The 20324-nt window shown below is 41.1% G+C and overlaps 1 protein-coding gene across 29 annotated transcripts in view; it reads left to right on the top strand.

Annotated features, from left to right (window-relative positions):
- DMD (dystrophin) overlaps window positions 1–20324 on the top strand; it is a 1010042-nt gene that overhangs the window by 919068 nt on the left and 70650 nt on the right. For 2 of the 29 annotated variants that reach the window (XM_083498295.1, XM_083498297.1), the window contains exon 1: window positions 10700–11139. The exons of 25 other annotated variants lie outside the window; for them this stretch is intronic. In XM_083498295.1, coding sequence (XP_083354421.1) covers window positions 11120–11139 — 20 coding nt within the window. In that variant the 5' untranslated portion in view covers window positions 10700–11119. Of the gene's footprint in view, window positions 1–10699; window positions 11140–20324 lie in introns of those variants that run through there. 2 more of the 29 variants (XM_083498298.1, XM_083498296.1) reach the window with 2 other exon arrangements.

The following is a 20324-nucleotide window of genomic DNA, read 5'->3' as shown; positions in this document are numbered from 1 at the left end:
GGAGGGGAAGCCAATCTAGAGGGAGATGTAATGGTTCTCTCCTATTCTAATGGAGGAAGTGAAACTACATTTATTTCTGTTAGAGAATGAGGGAAATATCCTATGCTAGTCATCTCTGGAGTGTCAAAAGGGGCTGGGGAGTTGTGGTCCAACAACTACTGGAAGGTCGCAGGTTAGCCAGCCCTGAACTATTAGCAATGGTTGAGAAAATCTAGCTAGTGAAAGTAAGTGAAGAGACTATCTGGGTCACCAGTTAAAAATCTGGATCAGTAAGGCTGTAATCCTATATCTCCTTTGTTGGAAATAAGCTCCACTTAACTCAATGCTGCTTACTTCTCTAAAGGCACAGGTTCAACTATAAATCATCTAATTTGTATCTCTAATTCCAGGCTTCTGTGACTTTTTGGGACTAATTATGGATTCTCTCAGATTTCATGGTGGTCTACTCATGTGAGCAGTGAACTCACTCAAGAGTCCGCATCTTTCCATTTAATTTATCTGAAACACTGACATGTCAATCTTCTTTTAAAAAAAATTATAATCCCAGGGTGGCTCACATAAACTGATAAAACAGCAATAAATACAGTGAAACTTGTTATTTAAGAAAACCCCAACACTTCAGGAACCAGCAGAGCACAGCAAAGTGAATAAAAAACAGCAGAATCAATAAAACCTAATTAATTAAAACAAGCCAAAGTAACATGTTTGTATGCCTAGACAACCTTCTCCTAATGCGTGGAGGGCATCAAATTTGGCATTCCACCCAAGCTAAGAGAAAGGGGAAAACTTGGGAGAATGGCTTCTGATGATGAATACAACCTGATAAGGAACAGGTGATCTTCCTGTTCCAGCATACTCTGCTGGACAAATTACGTAGTACACTACTCATGTGAGCAGTTTAATTGGACAATTCAGTCTCAGACATATAGTTAAAAGAAGCAACTCTGTGAAGCTAAGCAGGGTTGGGTCTGGAAAGCAACTGGTTGGGAGAACACCTGGAAACTTGTTCTGTACTCCTTAGGGGAAAGGTAGAATAGAAATGTAACAAGTAAAAACAGGGCACTGTATAAATGAAATACTCTGCAGGAAAATGTGCATCTGTTCTCAATACTTACCAAGACATAATTTAACTCCCAAAAAACCTTTATTTGATGACTGGTAGTATATACCGTATTTTTCACTCTATAGGGCACACTTTTTCCCCTCCAAAATTGAAGGGGAAATGTGTGTGCTTCCTGTGGAGCGAATGCAGGCTCCTTGGCTTCAGGGCTGATTTACTTAAGAATGGATAAGTTTGATCTTCTTGCAGTCCATGGGACTCTCAAGAGTCTCCTCCAGCACCATAATGCAAAAGCATCAATTCTTCGGCAATCAGACTTCTTTATGGTCCAGCTCTCACTTCCATACATCACTACTGGGAAAACCATAGCTTTAACTATACAGACCTTTGTTGGCAAGGTGATGTCTCTGCTTTTTAAGATGCTGTCTAGGTTTGTCATTGCTTTTCTCCCAAGAAGCAGACGTCTTTTAATTTCGTGAGGGCGGTCACCATCTGCAGTGATCATGGAACCCAAGAAAGTAAAATCTCTCACTGCCTCCATTTCTTCCCCTTCTATTTGCCAGGAGGTGATGGGCCCAGTGGCCATGATCTTCATTTTTTTGATGTTGAGCTTCAGACCATATTTTTCACTCTCCTCTTTCACCCTAATTAAAAGGTTCTTTAATTCCTCCTCACTTTCTGCCATCAAGGTTGTGTCATCTGCATATATGAGGTTAATATTTCTTCCGGCAATCTTAATTCCGGTTTGGGATTAATCCAGTCCATCTTTTTGCATGATGAATTCTGCATATAAGTTAAATAAACAGGGAGACAATATACAGACTTGTCGTACTCCTTTCCCAATTTTGAACCAATCAGTTGTTCCATATCCAGTTCTAACTGTAGCTTCTTGTCCCACATAGAGGTTTCTCAGCAGACAGATGAGCTGATCAGGCACTCCCATTTCTTTAAGAACTTGCCATAGAATTTAGTCCAAAGTAAATAGACATAGAATTGGAGCCTTAGGCACATTTGGACTCCGACCAATCATAGATAGCTCTTAAAGTTTGTCCCCAAGTTGATTTTATAATTAAAATGTTTAATTAAATGGCAAATGAAAGTACTGTAAAATACTGCAAAATATCCAGAAAGAAAATATCACTAATTAAGCTGCAATTCTTTACCCATTTACCTTGCGGTAAAACCTGTTTGGCATGATGGGACTTCCTTCAGATTTTCACAGTAAGCTTGAGCTATGAATCCTGTTGTGTTTTCTAGGAAAGTGTGCACCTAGGTAGATGGAGAGAGAGCAGTAGATCAAAGGATACTCTAAGAAGCAGTGATCACAATGATACAATTATTTTGTTAGTATATGTTGCTCATAATGTCACTTCACTAAATAAACCATTTAGTCTTACATCTCTAGAGACTTCAACGGAACAAAACAGGTCAAAATTCCTATGTACCATCAGAGGTATCAAAAATGACAAATCCTGTTGTCATTTTTAGCCATTTAAAATGTGGAATGACACAAATATACACACTTTCTCCTTGGCATATTGCCCTATACAGTCCATTGGGTTTTAATCTTTTCCAGGATCCTGATATATATATGGCAAGGGATACATAAACTCCATCAACACACAGATGAAGTCCTGCAACTCTACTCTGTTATCTGCTAGAGGTGAAGCCAAATACAACACAAATATCAGGTTCACACTTGACTAAGGAATAGAGCAAGGCAGATGAGTTATTGGGGTATTGTGACATCTCATAATAAATGATTTCAACCCTTTTAGAAAACACTATATAAATAGGGAATTTTTCCATTGGTCACAAGTGAGCTGTGCCTATTATTTTACATGGATTTACTTTACAGTATTTTGTTTATTGCTTCCCTTAACTGCCACTCGTCATCCCCACTCAAATCTATTTCCTCTGGAGCAGAGCAGCAATTTTGTCATCTTAGGGTAGTTTTGTCATTGTTCATTTCATGTTTTTGTAGGTGGGACAAGCCAAGAGATTTTATAGATTTGTGTCAACCAGCCAAAAGCATATAATATATATATTTTTCTGTTCTGAAATTGTAAAGCTAGTCAGACGTTTTCTCTCTTTTCTTTTCATGTGTGTTTTCCCCCCATTTGTTATTCAGCTGATAACATTTTGATGTGGAGATCAAAGAGTTAATATGCTTTTGAATTGTGGAATGACTCAGATTTCCCCTTCAGTGTTTTTGATTTTTTTTTAAAGGGTGCTGTGTGGGTGTAAGGTAGGAAAAAAGCGCCAGGAGAATGGATACACTAATTGGGGTTTTCACCTGCTGTGAGTCTAATTGAATACAATGCTTTATTTGTTACTGAAGGAGAAAGAAGATTATGCAAAGTGTCAGAATTTCAGACTAGTTTTTATACTCCTAGTACTTGGTAACAATGCATGGGAAAAGAAGACAGAATGTGCCAAAGGACAGCTTCAGCTTACTATTAAGGTGGACTGGGATTTGAAAGCTCTTATTGAAGCTGACTGCTGCTCACGTTCTCAGTAGCAGTTACTTCAGAATGCTTTGTCTCAGGTTTCATTACTGTACTTCTGAGGCAATCTGATTCTCCTTATTTCTGTGGGATTAGGAAGAAATATGTAAACATAATTAAAAATAGATTTCTAGATCTTTTAGTTATTTTAGTATTTTGTGTGTAAATACATAGTAAAGTGGAGCAGTGGTCGATATTTCTCCTTAAGCTAGTAATAGAAATGGAAATGAATGAGCAAATATAGTGTTATAAAGATTACTGAAAGGAGGAGAGGGCATCATTCAAATTCATCCCTGAGCTCAAGCAAAATATTGCAGACATTCTGGTAGAACATGTAACCCAGTTTCACTTTTCCCTTCAACTTTCACACAAGAAAGAAGAACTATGGGAATGCTAATTAGCATATTGTTATGATCCCACACGTCATCCTAAATTCCCAGAATGATTTAAAATACATTAAAACTTAAAATTACAAAAAAATACAATCACAAAAGGAGGATAGGTCCTGAATAGTACTTCTCAGATGTTAAAAGCCATGGTAAAGAGGTACAATTCAGCATTTGTGAAAACTGTATAATAAAGTCGCTGGATATACCTCAATGGGGTTGGGACTTCCACAACTTAGGGACTCGCATAGAAAACATGCTGGCCATTACTCCCCCAGATTTCTGAGGGCAGCAAAACTAGCAAGAGGGTCTCCTCTGCCAATCTTAACACTTGAGAGTGTCTGTAAGGAAGTCTTTCAGATATTTGGGGCCTGAGCCATTTACATAACAAATGTCTGGTGTGATGGCTTCCAAAGACCCTACTTTATTTGTGGTGAACTCTGATTTCTTTGTTTCCTTATGGGAAGACCACAAATACACAATCCTGTATATGGAAGTTTATTAATGTTTAGTGTTTTATTATGTTTTATATATGTTGGAAGCTGCCCAGAGTGGCTGGGACAACCCAGAAAGATGTGTGGGGTATAATTAGCAAAATTATCATTATGGAATGGGATGTCCCTATTTTCATTGGAGAGTATGCAGAAAATCTGAGCTTGATCGTGTTACTTTCATAAGATACATGGCCTTAGACTTTGATGGAGCTGTTGGGGAGGTTTTTCCTTAGCAGTAGCCATTATTAATGCCTTCTAGGTGCCTTCACCCAAAGCTGCCTTCAGTTGCCCATAGAGACAATGGAGAGACCGGGGGGGGGGCAGCATTATCAAGTCTTGATAGATTTCTATAGATTTAATCAATTTAAATATTTGCATTCTGCCGTTCTACCCAGCACTGATCTACAGGTTGACTTACAGAAATGTTAAAAGTATAGAAAATAATGAAAGTTTATAAAAAACCAATACACAGAATTTAAAAAGAATCTGTTGCTGGCAAATAATTCAGGAAAAATAAACATGTTTAACAACATCAACACTTCACAGTTTATATAGCCCCTCAGGAAAAGTATCATAGCCGTATGCTGTAAAGTCATTAAACTCTCTAGAGGTTCCCATAATCTCAGTGCCACTGTGAAACAGGCCCTGTCTTGCATGGCATCATATGTAATGCCAGATGGGGAGTGTGGCGGGTAAAGCCATTGATACTGCTCTTCAGTGTAGAAAATATTCAGCTAGATGGTCCCCTTGGTATAAGGCAGTTTCCTATGCTCCTAGTGATTTGATTCCTTGATTACAAGTGTCTATTTTTAAGTCCTTTATGGAAACTAATTTATTGTTTCATAAAATTTATACACCGTTTAGTTATTAAAAAAGACTCTCAACATTGTTTGCTAAGCATGAAGTCTGCTGTTTCAATATGGTGGCCTTTGAATTGATTCCACCCCACCCAATATACATAGAGGTTCTGCTGCATATGTTGTATTTATTTGCAAGGATTCACACTCTCTTCTATGAAATGAAATGTTTTGTGTATATACAAGAACTTTCCACTTGTGAAGAGTTCTCCTGGTCATAGAAGAGATCAGGATAGCATCTGCAGAATAGAGATCAGGATTTGAATAGTGTACATGTGAATCTGTGCTGCTATACCATGGGTAGGCAAACTAAGGCCTAGGGGCCGGATCTGGCCCAATTGCTTTCTCAATCCGGCCCGTGGACGGTCTAGGAATCAGCATGTTTTTACATGAGTAGAATGTGTCCTTTTATTTAAAATGCATCTCTGGATTATTTGTGGGGCATAGGAATTCGTTCATAATTTTTTTCAAAATATAGTCCAGCCCAGCACATGGTCTGAGGGACAGTGGACCAGCCCATGGCTGAAAAAGGTTGCTGGCCCCTGATCTAAGAGGAATCCTTGGGCCTGGGCACACAGTGGTTGCTAAGGTGGTTGTATGTGTGTGAGTGAGAGAGAAGTGACAAGAAAAGTGTGTCTTTAGCAAGGTGTGCTGAGAAGAACCATTTTGGCAAGGTGGCTGAAGGGAGGCTGGGAAAGTTGCCTTGAATTCCAGTGCTGCACTGCTTTGGTGAACAAGCTCCTCTTGAGATGACCATGCTGTAAGATCTGTATTCCCTCTATGTAGACTAAAGTGGTGAATATGTGAATAAATCATTTTTCTTAAAGCTACGACAGGCTCCGCCATGTCTTCAGTTCTCCAAAGTAGCAAAGACTTTGATTGAGGGCAAGGACCCCTGGAATACTGTGCCTCGCTCAGCAGGAATTGGGGTGGCCTGTAACAATATGTAGCAATCTGCTGCTGTTGCTGCCTGCGTGAGTGTTGGGAGGACCGCTCCCTTTCCTGCTAACTCCATCTGGCTTAGGGGGCGGAGCCTGCACTCATCGCCACAGTTTGAGGGCCTCCATCAAGGCCTCTGGGACACTGCTGCTGTTGCTGCCTCCTTGAGTGTTGGGAGGACCGCTCCCTCTCCTGCCAATTCCATCTGGCCTAGGGGGCGGGGCCTGCACTCACCACTACAGTTTAGAGGCCTGAGCAGCTACCTGCAGCAAGTGACAAAATGGTTTTAAATGTTTTAACTGCTTTTAATTTGCTGCACCTTAAATGGTGGTGGTTGTTTTTTATAATGTTTTATAATTTTATAATTTTATTTCTGCTTGCGGTTGGTTAAGTATTTAGTTAGGGTGGGGAATAGTTTAATTTTAGCACTATTGTTTTTTGCTGTGCTTCTATTTTTATTATTCTGTTAAGATATTATATAGTTTGTATTTTTGCCTTTTAAGGGGAAGGGTCAGGGCTGCCTGGGAGTGGGCCTCGGCCAATAGAATGGCTGGGGCAGGTTCCACAGGAGGGAATGTATTGGGACACCCGATCTCAGTGATCACAGGCCGGAGGAGGAGTTACGCTAAGACCAGACCATGTCATTACCGAGGAGGCAGATTTAGTCGTCGTTTGAGGACTATCCCTGCCTCCAGGTCTGGTCCTGACCGGAAGGATACTGGAATCAGCAAGGGAAACCCACATGACCTGAAAGTGTTGCTGTGCAATGCCAGGTCAATGATGAATAAAACCACTGCCATCCACGACCTGATTGTGGATGGAGAATTTGACCTGGCATGTGTGACAGAGACCTGGTTGGATGAGGCAGATGGGCCTGTCCTTGCCGCTGCTTGCCCACCAGGTTTCTCTTACGCACAGCAACCCAGGTCATGTGGGTGGGGAGGGGGGGTTGCAGTGATTTTTAGGAAGTCATTAGAGGGGCTGGGAGCTGGGGGCACTGTTATACGGTGGTTCCGCTTTCTCCTGGGCCGTGTCCAGAAAGTGGTGGTGGGGGATGAGTGTTCAGACCCCTGGGCTCTCACTTGTGGGGTGCCTCAGGGTTCCGTCCTCTCCCCCATGCTTTTTAATATCTATATGAAGCCGCTGGGAGAGATCATCAGGGGCTTGGGCTGGGTGTTCATCAGTATGCAGATGACACCCAGCTCTACCTCTCCTTTAAATCAGAACCAGTGAAGGCCGTGAAGGTCCTGTGTGAGTGCCTGGAGGCTGTTGGAGGATGGATGGTGGCTAACAGATTGAGGTTGAATCCTGACAAGACAGAAGTACTGTTTTTGGGGGACAGGGGGCGGGCGGGTGTGGGGGATTCCCTGGTCCTGAATGGGGTAACTGTGCCCCTGAAGGACCAGGTGCGCAGCCTGGGAGTCATTTTGGACTCACAGCTGTCCATGGAGGCACAGGTTAAATCTGTGTCCAGGGCAGCTGTCTACCAGCTCCACCTGGTACGCAGGCTGAGACCCTATCTGCCTGCGGACTGTCTTGCCAGAGTGGTGCATGCTCTAGTTATCTCCCGCTTGGACTACTGCAATGCGCTCTACGTGGGGCTACATTTGAAGGTGACCCGGAAACTGCAATTAATCCAGAATGCGGCAGCTAGACTGGTGACTGGGAGTGGCCGCCGGGACCACATAACACCGGTTCTGAGAGATCTGCATTGGCTCCCAGTACGTTTCCGAGCACAATTCAAAGTGTTGGTGCTGACCTTTAAAGCCCTAAACGGCCTCGGTCCTGTATTCCTGAAGGAGCGTCTCCACCCCCATCGTTCAGCCCGGACACTGAGATCCAGCGCCGAGGGCCTTCTGGCGGTTCCCTCATTGCGAGAAGTAAGGTTACAGGGAACTAGCAGAGGGCCTTCTCGGTAGTGGCGCCTGCCCTGTGGAACGCCCTCACAGCAGATGTCAAAGCAATAAACAACTATTTTACTTTTAAAAGACAACTGAAGGCAGCCCTCTTTAGGGAAGTTTTAAATGTTTGATGCTGTACTGTTTTTAATATTCAGTTGGAAGCCGCCCAGAGTGGCTGGGGGAACCCAGCCAGATGGGTGGGGTATAAATAATAAATTATTATTATTATTATTATTATTATTATTATTATTATTATTATTATTATATTATTATTATTATTATTATTATTTATTATTATTATTATTATCATTATCATCATCATCATCATCATCATAATCATCATCATTATAGCAGTACGGTCTTTCTTTAGTGCTAGCTAAAATACAGTATAAAGACTGATTTGGTGATATTTGTTTTAATGAATCAAAAAAAGACCTTGCAACATGTATGGTTAAATGGAAACACTGCTAAATAACAGTTTATCATGACTGATTTGGGATTCTAGATATATGTTGGAGCAATCCAATTTCAAATACGGAAATAAAAGCTGAACAGTATTTAGCTATTCTCCACACTTAGACTCAGACTGATGCACATTTAGACTCAGAGTGCTCAAGATGTTGACCATAGCTCTCTTTCAGATTGGTGATTCACTGGAGTAGACAGTTGTGAATAGATCCATACAACCTTTCCCTGCCACAGTGAGGTTACTTTTTAACCTAAGCTCATATCTGCACCTGCAGGTTTGTACTGCTCTAATTCTTATCAAACTTATGCAGTTTGCACGGTGGCACACACACACACCCTACTTTCGCCTACACTGAATGCAGGGTGTAAACTGTGACATTTGTTATCAGACGTGACTCCCGCTAATTGATTTATGGCCCTCAATTAGCTTTTCACAGCCCGGCACACTTCCCTTGCGGCACGCTCTGCTCCGAACTCTCAGTCACGCCATAGCAGAGTTTTGCACAGCGGTGTAAACTGTCACGTGGCTTGGCTCCGCTTCCAGACAAACACACGTAGAGTCCAGTTTGTCTATTTACAGCTTTTATTCCAACATTTCTCAGGAATTTCCAGGACTATTTGCAGCCATGCCAAAACTGCGTCTTTTCCCCACAGAACACAGAGTGGGACTGGCAATCTTTGCCCAAGCTCCTCCCAGGCTTCCAAAAATGACGTCAGAACGGTGTGGCATCATGGGAAAAACTTAACCTGTTAAGTTCCAACTCCAACATAAACCATTATTTCAACACAGGTGATAGCACTCAGGATACAGTATTCTCATGCACTGCATCTTTCCCACACCTTTCCTATTAGGCTGAGCTCAACTATATAGAGTAGACAGCTGTGTGGAATGAGGCAAGGAGCATCTGCCAGGAAAAAAGCAGCATGCAAGTCTAGGCTCTTGGACGGTTTCTACCTTGGTCAACTCACTGCCCTGAATGTGTCCCAGAATTGTCTCTAATGTCGGAGAGAGTTTGGGTACAATACTCTCATTTCCATAGAAATGCCCTTGTTCTGTCTGTGTGAACAGCACAGAGTGAGTGGCATGCTACTGCATGTTGGCTTTCTCTTAGTGAGAGTCGGAGTTGGAACCCAGCAGATCCATACTCGTCCAGAAGGTTTATTATCACAGGAGAATTCAAAGGCGCACAAACCCTTCCCTTAGAGGTCACAGTGGGTATCCTCTTGGACCATACCAAGCATGCATTATCTGTCATGCCTGGGAGATATTGCCAATCTATTCCCATTACATGCTCAACTGGCCTCCAAAGATTATCAATTCAGAGCAATTTAAGCATTCATGTTACTCATACTTTACATGAAAGTACTTTTTCTCCTTATCACTGTTGCAGCAATATAAGCTAAAATTCTTATAAACCATGCACACCCCAAAGCCACAAAGTCTTGTGGCATCTGAAAGACTTAACAGGGTGAAACTAAGTAATGCAACAAAGTTAATGTATATGTTATACAGTTTACCTTTATGTTGAAATGGCAATAAAAATGTGTGTTTTTCGTGGGGCGGGGGAGACTGTGGCATAAGCTTTCATGGACTGCAATCCTTTTGCATTCCTAAAAATTAACCTAATGAAAACATGGAGGATTCAAGAGGACCATATGCACTCTCATTTCGCTTTTCTTGCATTTTAAAGATTGCGTGGGGGAAGGATAGAAAGAGAAATGGCTTTGAGTAGGTGGGGAGCGCGGTATGACTTATTGAAGTTGTGTTACAGATGCAGAATAAAGAGGTTATATCTGAAGTAGTTGGACATTTTACATCCGGAACAGCGCGTCGTTTTAAAAACGTCTCCTTCCATACCCACATTTCCCCTGTGTTCCGCTGTTGCCCTCTCCAATCTTTTAACCGAAGAACGCAAGGTCAGAAAAGGCTGGCGCTTAAAGCGTAATAATGAAATCAGACCTCAGTGAATTAATTCTTTGTGCCTACGAGTTTCCCCTTTTTCCCCTCCTTTCTCTGTCATCTCCTACGTTTCAGGAGGAGCCACCCCAGCCCCCTTGCTCCAGTGCTCGCTTCTGTTCCATGAGATCATTTGCGCTTCGGTCCTTTCGCCTCGTCCTGGCATTCTTCGGAGGCATGCCGGATGGCATCTTTTGGTTCTACCTTAAATAAACCCCTCCGCTTCCCATGCAAACGGTGCCATTTCTTTGGAGTTCTCCGCTTGTTGTTTGCAGGTTCAATAGGTGGAGCCGAGGCAGCGAGAGCTCCGCCCTGTCTAGCCCTGCAGCCTTCCCTCCCACTTCGCTTCTCTTACGCCCTTAGCACGAGAATGCTACTCTCACCGCAGTGCTATTCGCTGCTTCGCGCCGGGCTGGCTTAGTTTTGCGTGAGGTTACAAACACAAGACACACAAACAAACAAACACACACACACAGAGAGAGTCTAGGAATCTTCTCCATCGTCCTTTCCTTTTCCCTCCCTCTTTGGAATCTCTGATCAGTTCACGGCGATGAGGGAGCAACTCAAAAGGTAAGTTTAATTATTATTCAAACCCGTCCTTTTTTCCTATTCTTTTTCAATGAAAACCTCGCACTTGTCGAGGCTTGTGTGCTGCTGGCAAGCCAGGGTAGTTAAAGGCAAATTAAACTTCTGAAGACGTCTTTGCATTGGGAATTTACAGCTTGAGCGTCCTCCCTGCCAGCTGTTTTCTCTTGTTCTCAGTGCAGGTGCTTGTAGCTGGCTGGAGCATGCCAGGGTTTAACCCTTTCTCCCACGGCTGTAGACTTTGAAGATGAAAGATTTCTTCTCCCCTGTGCAGAGGTGGCTGGGTGGGGGTTTCGTTTTTAATTCGTGAGAGAGAGAGAGTACGTACACACACAGAGAGGGGGGGGGGGCTGGGAATTATCCTGACATCAAAGTAATTTTCCCCGGCGCGCAGCCCAGTTCCTCTCTACATTTCTGTCGTTCAGGGGTTTAAAAGCCCTCGATTTTGTAGCCTGGCACTTTCTAAAGTACCTTTTAATCAGGCTGCATTCTGTGAGTGCCTTCAAAAAAAAAAGAGGAAGGAGAGAGAAGTCATATTATTTACCATTATGTGTGTAAGGACCCCGCAGAAGAAAGCTCACCAGACTTTTCATTCACCGAGTTAAAAGGTCAAATATCTGCTTGATTTCTTCTGGGAATTCGAACTGACGTTTAATTCAGTGCATTTTTCTCTCTCTCTCTTTAATGCGCCTTCCGTGTCTTGGTGAATGTGGTCTAGTTGGAACATGCTGGCTGTGTAGGTATGAATGAAAGAATACATGTAAGCAGCAGCTAAGCAGGAAGTCGGGATAAAGAAAGGGAGAGAGACTCAAATGTGTACGGGGAGGGCCCTTGGGGAGAAACTGTTTGCTTGCATCATTAATAGAAAACTTTAAAGGCAAAACAAAGCACTGAGTATTGCATTTTGGTGATTCCCCCTCCCCCATCATTGTGGTTGATACCTGCATCATTGTAAAATTTACGAGTAGAAAAAATATACAGCATTATATCTGGTATATCATATTGCTAAATAAGTCAATTTTTCTCTACGTTAACTTGATTTTATATATATATATATATATATATATATATATATATATATATATTCCTAAATGTTGGGGTTAGAAAATAAGAAGTGTGTGTGTGTGTGTGATTTGTATTTGCTGTGAACAGAAATGAGAAATTTTAATATTGGTAGTAATGTTTTATATGGTGTACCTTTGTAGGAAATTAGTATAGGATCTTAGAAAGAGCATCTAAGTATAGGATCTTAGAAAAACACTCCCTTGTTATAGTAATGCTATATTCAACCTTGCCTCTTAAAATAAGAACTACTGAGGTGTTGCTTGTACCCTATTAATACCAGAGGAAATATAGTTCCCTAAAAGATATTCGGTCCATTATCACTAAGGAATTGCAGTCATCATTGTTTGATCCTGAATTTGACAAGACCCTGCAGTGAAATTGCTTTGGCAGAAGTGGAGAGGATAAGCTTTGAAAAGCAAATAGATCAGTGGACAAGTAACAGCTGGAGGGGTTGGCTCACCAAGCTTTAAAAACTGTCAGTGTGCACACAATAAAATCCTGCACATCAAAAGAGACAGAAAAATAATTACCATACTGTATTTAGCAATTGACATTTACTCCCTTCTGCTCCTACTTGATATTAATGCAAAAACTTTTTAATTTGTGCATCATCTTGGAATTCTGAAAATGCCAGCCAAAGCCAATAAAACAACAAACGGCCAACTTTTTCTCAAAAACACACTCATCCGAGGATTATAGATTAAGACAAACAGTAATCCTTCGCAAACCACAAGAGGCTGCTACTTTCTGCATCACTATTCTATTATTTTCACCCTGATTAGTTTCCCTTCAGGAAATTGGGAGAAGATGGGAGGAGGGATATTTGCAGCTCTAAATAACAGCTTTTACAGGCAGGTTACATTTTAATTGGCCCATAATTTACTCTGCTCTAGAATGAGTGACAATTTGATTTATATTAGTATTTCTTTGAAGTGTTAGCTTTAGTTAGCAAAACCAAAACCAAATCTGAGTCTATATATTTTATATCCATCTATCTATTTAAACGTACACATACCGCTGGTCCATTAAATCTGTGATAATCTCAGGCACTACTGGAAAACAGGAAAACAAAAAAAAAGACAAAAGGCTGTTTCAGTTCTGCAGTCTGGTGATTTATTATTTTTTAATTTCTTATTATTAGTAAGTAGGTGTTTGGGGTTCCCTGTTGCCACCTGACAGCATTTTGTTATTCTTCACACATACGCATCTAGTTCATACTGCATTTTTCAAATCGCAGTGGGAGGGGGATGGAACTTGCTGTAATGCTGTTGCAAATTAAGAATAATATAATGTGAAGAATGAATATGCAATTCCATGCTCAATTTTTTTACCCACAACAGCTTTTTAACAAGTGCACATGCTAGAATCCAAAGAGCATATGGTAAAATATTTAAATATAAAATACACATTTTAGAAATACATTCAAGAATACAATGAAAAATGTTTAATATATTTATATTCCTATGAAAGAAGTTCTAATGGTGGACAGAGCAAACCTAATTGGGAATGATGGGGGAGGGGGGATTGAGGTGGCAGAAAGTCTTTCACTTCTACAGCCCTTCACATTTGTGCCTGCCAGGGCAGAGGTCGGGGCAGTACAGTGGTACCTCGGGTTACAGACACTTCAGGTTACAGACTCCGCTAACCCAGAAATAGTACCTCTGGTTAAGAACTTTGCTTTAGCATGAGAACAGAAATTGTGCGGCGGCAGCGGGCAGCCCCATTAGCTAAAGTGGTACCTCAGGTTAAGAACAGACCTCCAGAACGAATTAAATTCTTAACCCGAGGTACCACTGTATTTGTTTCATCTTGCCCTAACTATTTTCTCTTCATTGTACTAGGTAACATTTCAGATCCTGGGATTTGGGAGGAATTGAGAGGCTGTGAAATCAGATTCAAGATTGCCTTTGCCCTGCCTTCACCCACCTCTGGAACACCTTGTTTTGTTGGTGGAGATGCTGCTGGAGGGATTTTGCATGTGCATAGCAGGGGCCTCCACAGCAGACATCCTGGCCCTGGTGGCAGGGAGGCAGCACTACCCAGTCCTAATCCCTTCCAGCCAGCATGTCCACGGGTTAGGTTTATTCTGTTAGGCTGTTTTTATCATTTCCACTGCTGAAGTGTTTTCAGAACAAGTTGTAATAAAGGATGCAGAAGATAGAAAACTAAAACTGGAGACTTTAGAACATGGGTAGGCAGATTAAGGCCTGGGGGCTGGATCCGGCCCAATCACCTTCTAAATCCGGCCCATGGACGGTCCAGGAATCAGCGTGTTTTTACATGAGTAGAATGTGTCCTTTTACTTAAAATGCATCTCTGGGTTATCTGTGGGGCATAGGAATTCGTTCATTCCCCCCCCCCAAAAAATGGGAGAAATTGTTTACTAACACAGTCTTCACCTAAATCGTCCTGCATAATACCTTTGTTAATCTTGTGCTGTAATGTTCCTTTTTTCTTTTTCTTTGTTTATGTTTATAGAAGTTTAACTCAATTTCCATTAGTAATGAAACCAGAATGGGGGTTCCAGAGGATGTTCCAGGTGGCACTGGCTGTGTTCAACACATCATGATGCAAATGCCATGGGTGCAATTGTCTCATGCACAGTCAGCTGTTGTCAATGTCTTTATTTATTATATTTAATATATATACCACCATCTGATGATCATGGGGCAGATCAGAGAGGTCTTACCATAAAGAGATTTATTTTAAATCGTTGACTCTTAATGCATATATTTAAATTATTTGATTGTAATTCATTACATGCCATATTTAGAGATAAGGTAGTTTAGGACTTCATTTTTTAGGTCACAGTGAACGTCTAATGGACGTTAATGTTTTTCGTTATTTGAAATAGGCAGTATTTGCAGATAATACTGAGCTGGCTTGTTGAGGCTCGTCCTGTGTGAACTAATTTTCACCCCAGCCCTCTGCAAGGAAAGAATGACCAAACTGTGGGCATTTCAGTCGCTGATGGGCGAGCTTGGGTGCAAAGAGGGCTTTCCTTTCTGTGCTCTCTTTTTAACATGTCATCCACATCATGGTATTGGACTTACACATTCTGAACCAGCAACAGCACAGGAGAGAGAGCTTATTTCACCCGTCAGTGAAAATAGCATTCATTGCTTCACGCTATCTCCTTTGGGCTTCATGGCTCATCCCAAAAGCTGTAAGAGCATAGGATGCCAGGTCAGTACTAAGACCATTAGCCCATCTAGATCAGTATTGTCTAAGCTGCTGTTCAGGGTGTCAGACAAAAGTCTTCCCCAGTTCCTTCTTGGGGATATTGTGGGTTTGAACCCGGAGCCTTCTACATGTAAACCACATGCTGTACCACTCAGCTGTGGTAAAGTGAGGCCAGAATGTGCAAGTATGTTCTTGCACTCCAGTTCCTGTTTAGCTCGATAGCTGGGCTTGGAAATTGGATTAGAGAGGAAAGCATGACCAGTGTGCACCTCAGAATTCACTTTCTGGACTTTGCTTCCTTGTGTATAAACCTGGACACCTTTGGAAAGAACGGAGGGATATGAATTTAATACAAATAAGTAATTCTCTGCACAAAGAATTCCTTTAGGAACAGAAACAGCATGGGTCCTTCAGCAGATGGAGCACACTGGTTTGGGAAGGGAAAGATGATGCTTTCTTTCTTTCTTTCTTTCTTTCTTTCTTTCTTTCCAATAATGTAAACCACCCTGTGATCCTCGGATGAAGAGTGATATGGAAATTTAATTTTTTTAAAAAGAGATGAATAATGAAATGAATAATGATTACTTAAAGTATAAGGGCTCCAAAATATAAAAATCAGATTAGCTAACCTGTTAGAGTAATTAATTGCCAAAGTGATGTCCTGAAAGTATTTGAAAATAGGCCCTCTAATTACGTATCGTTTTACTCCAAACAAAATACTAAATATGTGTTCCTCTGAACTTAAAATTCAATAAACACATCTTGAGATTGTTAACACTAGAGCAGCCCAATCACTATAACATGAGAAGGATTTTATAACGTCTGTTTCAGGAGATGAATACATAATATTCAACTACCCCAGTGTATCCCATAGCCAGACAGATAAGGATAACCCACACATGAGGCAGAGGGAAGCAGGCTAGATGGTTTGTCTCCCTGTCTAATAGGTTTCTTAGTCCATTTGCTTCCAGGGGAAGGGCCTTAGCTAAGTGCTGGAGAAACTCCTTAGTAGGCAGAAAGTCCAGGTTCAATGCCCTGACATCTCCAGGTGGTTACAGGAGAGAACCCTATCTGAAACCGTGCAGAGTTGCTGCCAATCAGTATGGACAGCACTGAGCTAAATGGGCAACACTGTTGTTTATCTCTTTCCACGGATGCTTCCTAAGTCCTTCACATCTTTTTACAATGCTGATGCAAAATAAAGCAGGAAATGTAGTGGGAAGGATCCATTGCACTTGTAGTACTGCACATTCCTTCTTTTACCAAATTCCACCATTTGAGCACAGGGAAGCATTTTTGTCCGAATTTTTAGCTTTCTGTTATACAAACTTGCATGGTTATTGGAGTTAGAAATTGCTGCAGATCCATTAAAGATGCTACTGTGTTCCCAAGTGTGGTTCAGAATGCTAAGAGTTGCTGAGTTGGCATTTTGCTTCACACAGTGTGTATACACACACACACACACACACACACACACACACACACACGCAGCCCCAAAGCTAACAATTAAATGGCCTTTGAAAATGGCAAAGAGGCTTATGAAGGGAAGTCTCAGTGGAGCCTAACCTTTCCTTGAGCTGCACTTGTGTGTGGAATTGTTGATAACTTTCTAAGCTGAAAATGTTCAGAAAGAAGGAACACTTTTTAGTTGGTGGAATGAAATAGCTGCAGTCTTCTTGTGTTCTGAATATAAAGTGCTGGTTAAATCAGCTCTTGCGCTTTACAATCACACTCAACCTTCACAGAATTTTCCACAAATGATCTTCAGCTTTCCTTAAAATTTCACACAGGAGTAAGAGAAGTCCTTCTGGTTCTCGAGCACTTTTTTCTGCTCTTGGATATTATATGTTAATAATTTCTAAACTGATCATACATTATTTTTGTTAAACAATTGTATCACTGTTGCCTCATGGCACTTATTTCAATGGAAGGAGGTTTGTTTTCAAGTCTGAGCCAGAACTTGCAATTTCCTGATAAATAGTCGCTTAGAACTGGCCATTGAGAAATACTGGATTGAATAGGATTTACTTACCAGCAAATGTGTTTAGGATTGCAACCTTGTGTATTAAGTGTGACTATTTTTTTGTGAAGATGAATAGATGAATGAGAAGTAAAGTAAAGCAAAGCACATAGTTTGTCTCCTCCCTCCAGTAGTTTTGTTAATCTGCTTCAAAAATATCAGTGGTAATCGGAAAAAAACAACCTGGAAGTAAATTCGGGTATTCACTCTAATTCTGTTGTTGAAAAGAACTGGGCATCTCTACCTATTGACTTGTCTTCCTGTGGTTTCATGGAATGCTAATGAACATAATAATTGCTAAGGAATTAATGTTAACACAGAGAAAGTTGGAAGGGACTGTAAATTTTGAGAAAGAGTGAAAGAAGTGAGGAATCTGTAGTAACTTCAACACTGATCAACCATTAGGTTCCCGTTACAATCTTTATAATAGCTTAGGAAAAACATATTAATGACTGTTCACAGGAACATACTTTCCAAATTAAAGGTGTCTGTGTAGATTGCCATTTAGGACACTTAACATGGTTGTGATTTTGAAGCAGTGAGTGAAGTGTCAATTTAAAGTGAGAACTTTTGCTGAATAAGAGTCATGATGTTAAAAAATTGTGATTGTCAGAGCTTTATCCTGACATCATAGGGACAAACATCCCTGCCATTTGGCTGAGCTTCTGTGATAGTATGGAATAGTCTCAAGCTTTGTAATTACTTGGGTCAACCTTACATTTATTTAACCACTAGCCTGGTAGCCATAGGTGAGAGAAATTGCTTGCAGTCGAGTGGGTGGAATTCATACAGTCCAGTGAATAGGCTGGTGGAAGAGGGATGGAGTGCTCTTTCCCGCCTCTGTGCCCAGCATAGAAATGCAGCAGGCTGCTGCAGGAGGGTTGGAGCTCTCAGTTTCTCTTCTGCAAACCCCCAATAAAACCGGTACCTTTTGTGGATACCTAAATCAGCCTTGAAAGTATCAGCAGAGGGGTAGAGGGGGGACTATATACACTTGAGGGGAAGGGGGTCATATTAGCGAGGAGATAGAGATTTGAAATAAGCCATTCCAAACGGCTGTTTTTAATATAAGGATCCTTGTTTGCATGAAATTGAAATTAAGTATCTGAACCTTCTGAGAATTTTTTTGTTTATGGATCTATTTTTTATTTTACAAAAATTGGAAAAAACAAACTTTAAAGCGACTTTAAGAACAAAAAGAAACAGAGAGAAAAGGTGAAATTATATCTGTACCTCATTCCACCTACATCCTACCCCTCAATGTCTGTTCCCTCACAATTCTACTATATCAAACATTCAATGGAATATATTCATAAATCCGCACGCAAGAATTTGAAATAAGTTTGCTCATTTGATAATCTACCGATTATAGACATGTACAGAATTCAAAGCTGTGAGCAAATGATTGGTCACTCTGTTTTTAAACTGAACATAAATATTCCAAATGGTTACCAAGACCCAGATTAAGGGCAGGAGCTAACATGATTCCATCCAGAGCTTTGGGAGTAGTTGCAAGGCTGGCATCAGCAGTTGGCATTTTCAGGCAGCTCCCAGGACCTCTGTGTCTCAATAGGGCCCATTGCTGATGCCTCTCCTGGATTCCCATAGATAGACAGACACACACACACACACACACACACACACAGTTGTACCTTGGCTCCTGAACGCCTTGGTACTTGGACATTTTGGCTCCCAAACGCCGCAAACCCAGAAGTGAGGGTTCTGGTTTGCGAATGTTCGTTGGAACCCAAATGTCCGATGGGGCTTCTGTGGCTTCCAATTGGCTGCAGGAGCTTCCTGCACCCAATCAGAAGCTGCGCTTTGGTTTCAGAATGTTTTGGATGTCGAACGGACTTCCAGAACAGATTCCGTTCGACTTCCAAGGTATGAGTGTGTGTGCGCGCGTGCGCGCTGCTCTGAGAAGCACTTAGCGGCTGCTTCCAACAACCACCCTAAATCTCCCACAGTGCCCTAAAGCAAAACTACATCACAGATATCCTGAAAAAAATAAAATGGAAATCTGAGCCACCTGTTGGGACTGCTTGGAGCATTTGCTTCAGCTCCAATTAAACCCACCTAAGCTGGAGAATGGGCATCTGAGGGCAGTTTGCTCAAAAACCCTCCTCAAACCTGTGACCTCAGTGCACACAGGTTTTCAGCAAAAGCAAAGTCTTCTTAAAACTGACTTTTATCAAATAATCAAGTTTGATTTGAATAAAGCATCCTTTCAATTAGTTTCTAGACTGATATATAAATGTGATTCTCCCAAGTTAGTTTTCAACACGAACAAACATAGAAAACCTCTCAGGCCAATTAATGACTATTTGGAGAAAGCGCATAAAAGTGACAGAAATCCTTTTAATCATCTACTCTTATTTATTCACACATACTAAGTATATTATGAATTAATAAAACATTATTAATAAAAATGTCTTGGAAGTTTAAAAAGAGCCTTTAAATTAAGGCAAACTATTTTTCTCTTTGGTTATAAAAATCACTCCTCATAAATACTTTAGCACCTCTGATTAGAATTAGCACCACAATAGTCTTTGTCCTTAATAGTGCATGAATGAATATTCCTTAGATTCTTGCCCGAAATATAATAAATGTTGGTTTTTGAATATCAGATATGACTCTTAAAAAATGATAAATAAATAATGACATTCTCCCTATCTGATGAGAGAGATGTTGCATGTATTTGCAAAAGTTGAATAAATCATTTCCTTCATATACACAAAATTGATTTCAGCTGGCAAACCTCATAGTTGGGCCTTCACACACATACTTGGCAGTTAAATTTCAGTAGGCATACTTGGGGTTGCAGTGAGAGTGTATCAATGTACGATACTGGATTTCTGTACTGGTCTGCAAACCATATGTAGTACTAAGTAGGTGTTATGCC

Source organism: Podarcis liolepis (assembly GCF_965112155.1).
Source record: "Podarcis liolepis genome assembly, chromosome: 4".
NCBI lineage: Eukaryota > Metazoa > Chordata > Lepidosauria > Squamata > Lacertidae > Podarcis > Podarcis liolepis.
The sequence above is the reverse complement of the archived record's forward strand: the minus strand, read 5'-3'. Positions and strand labels throughout refer to the sequence as shown.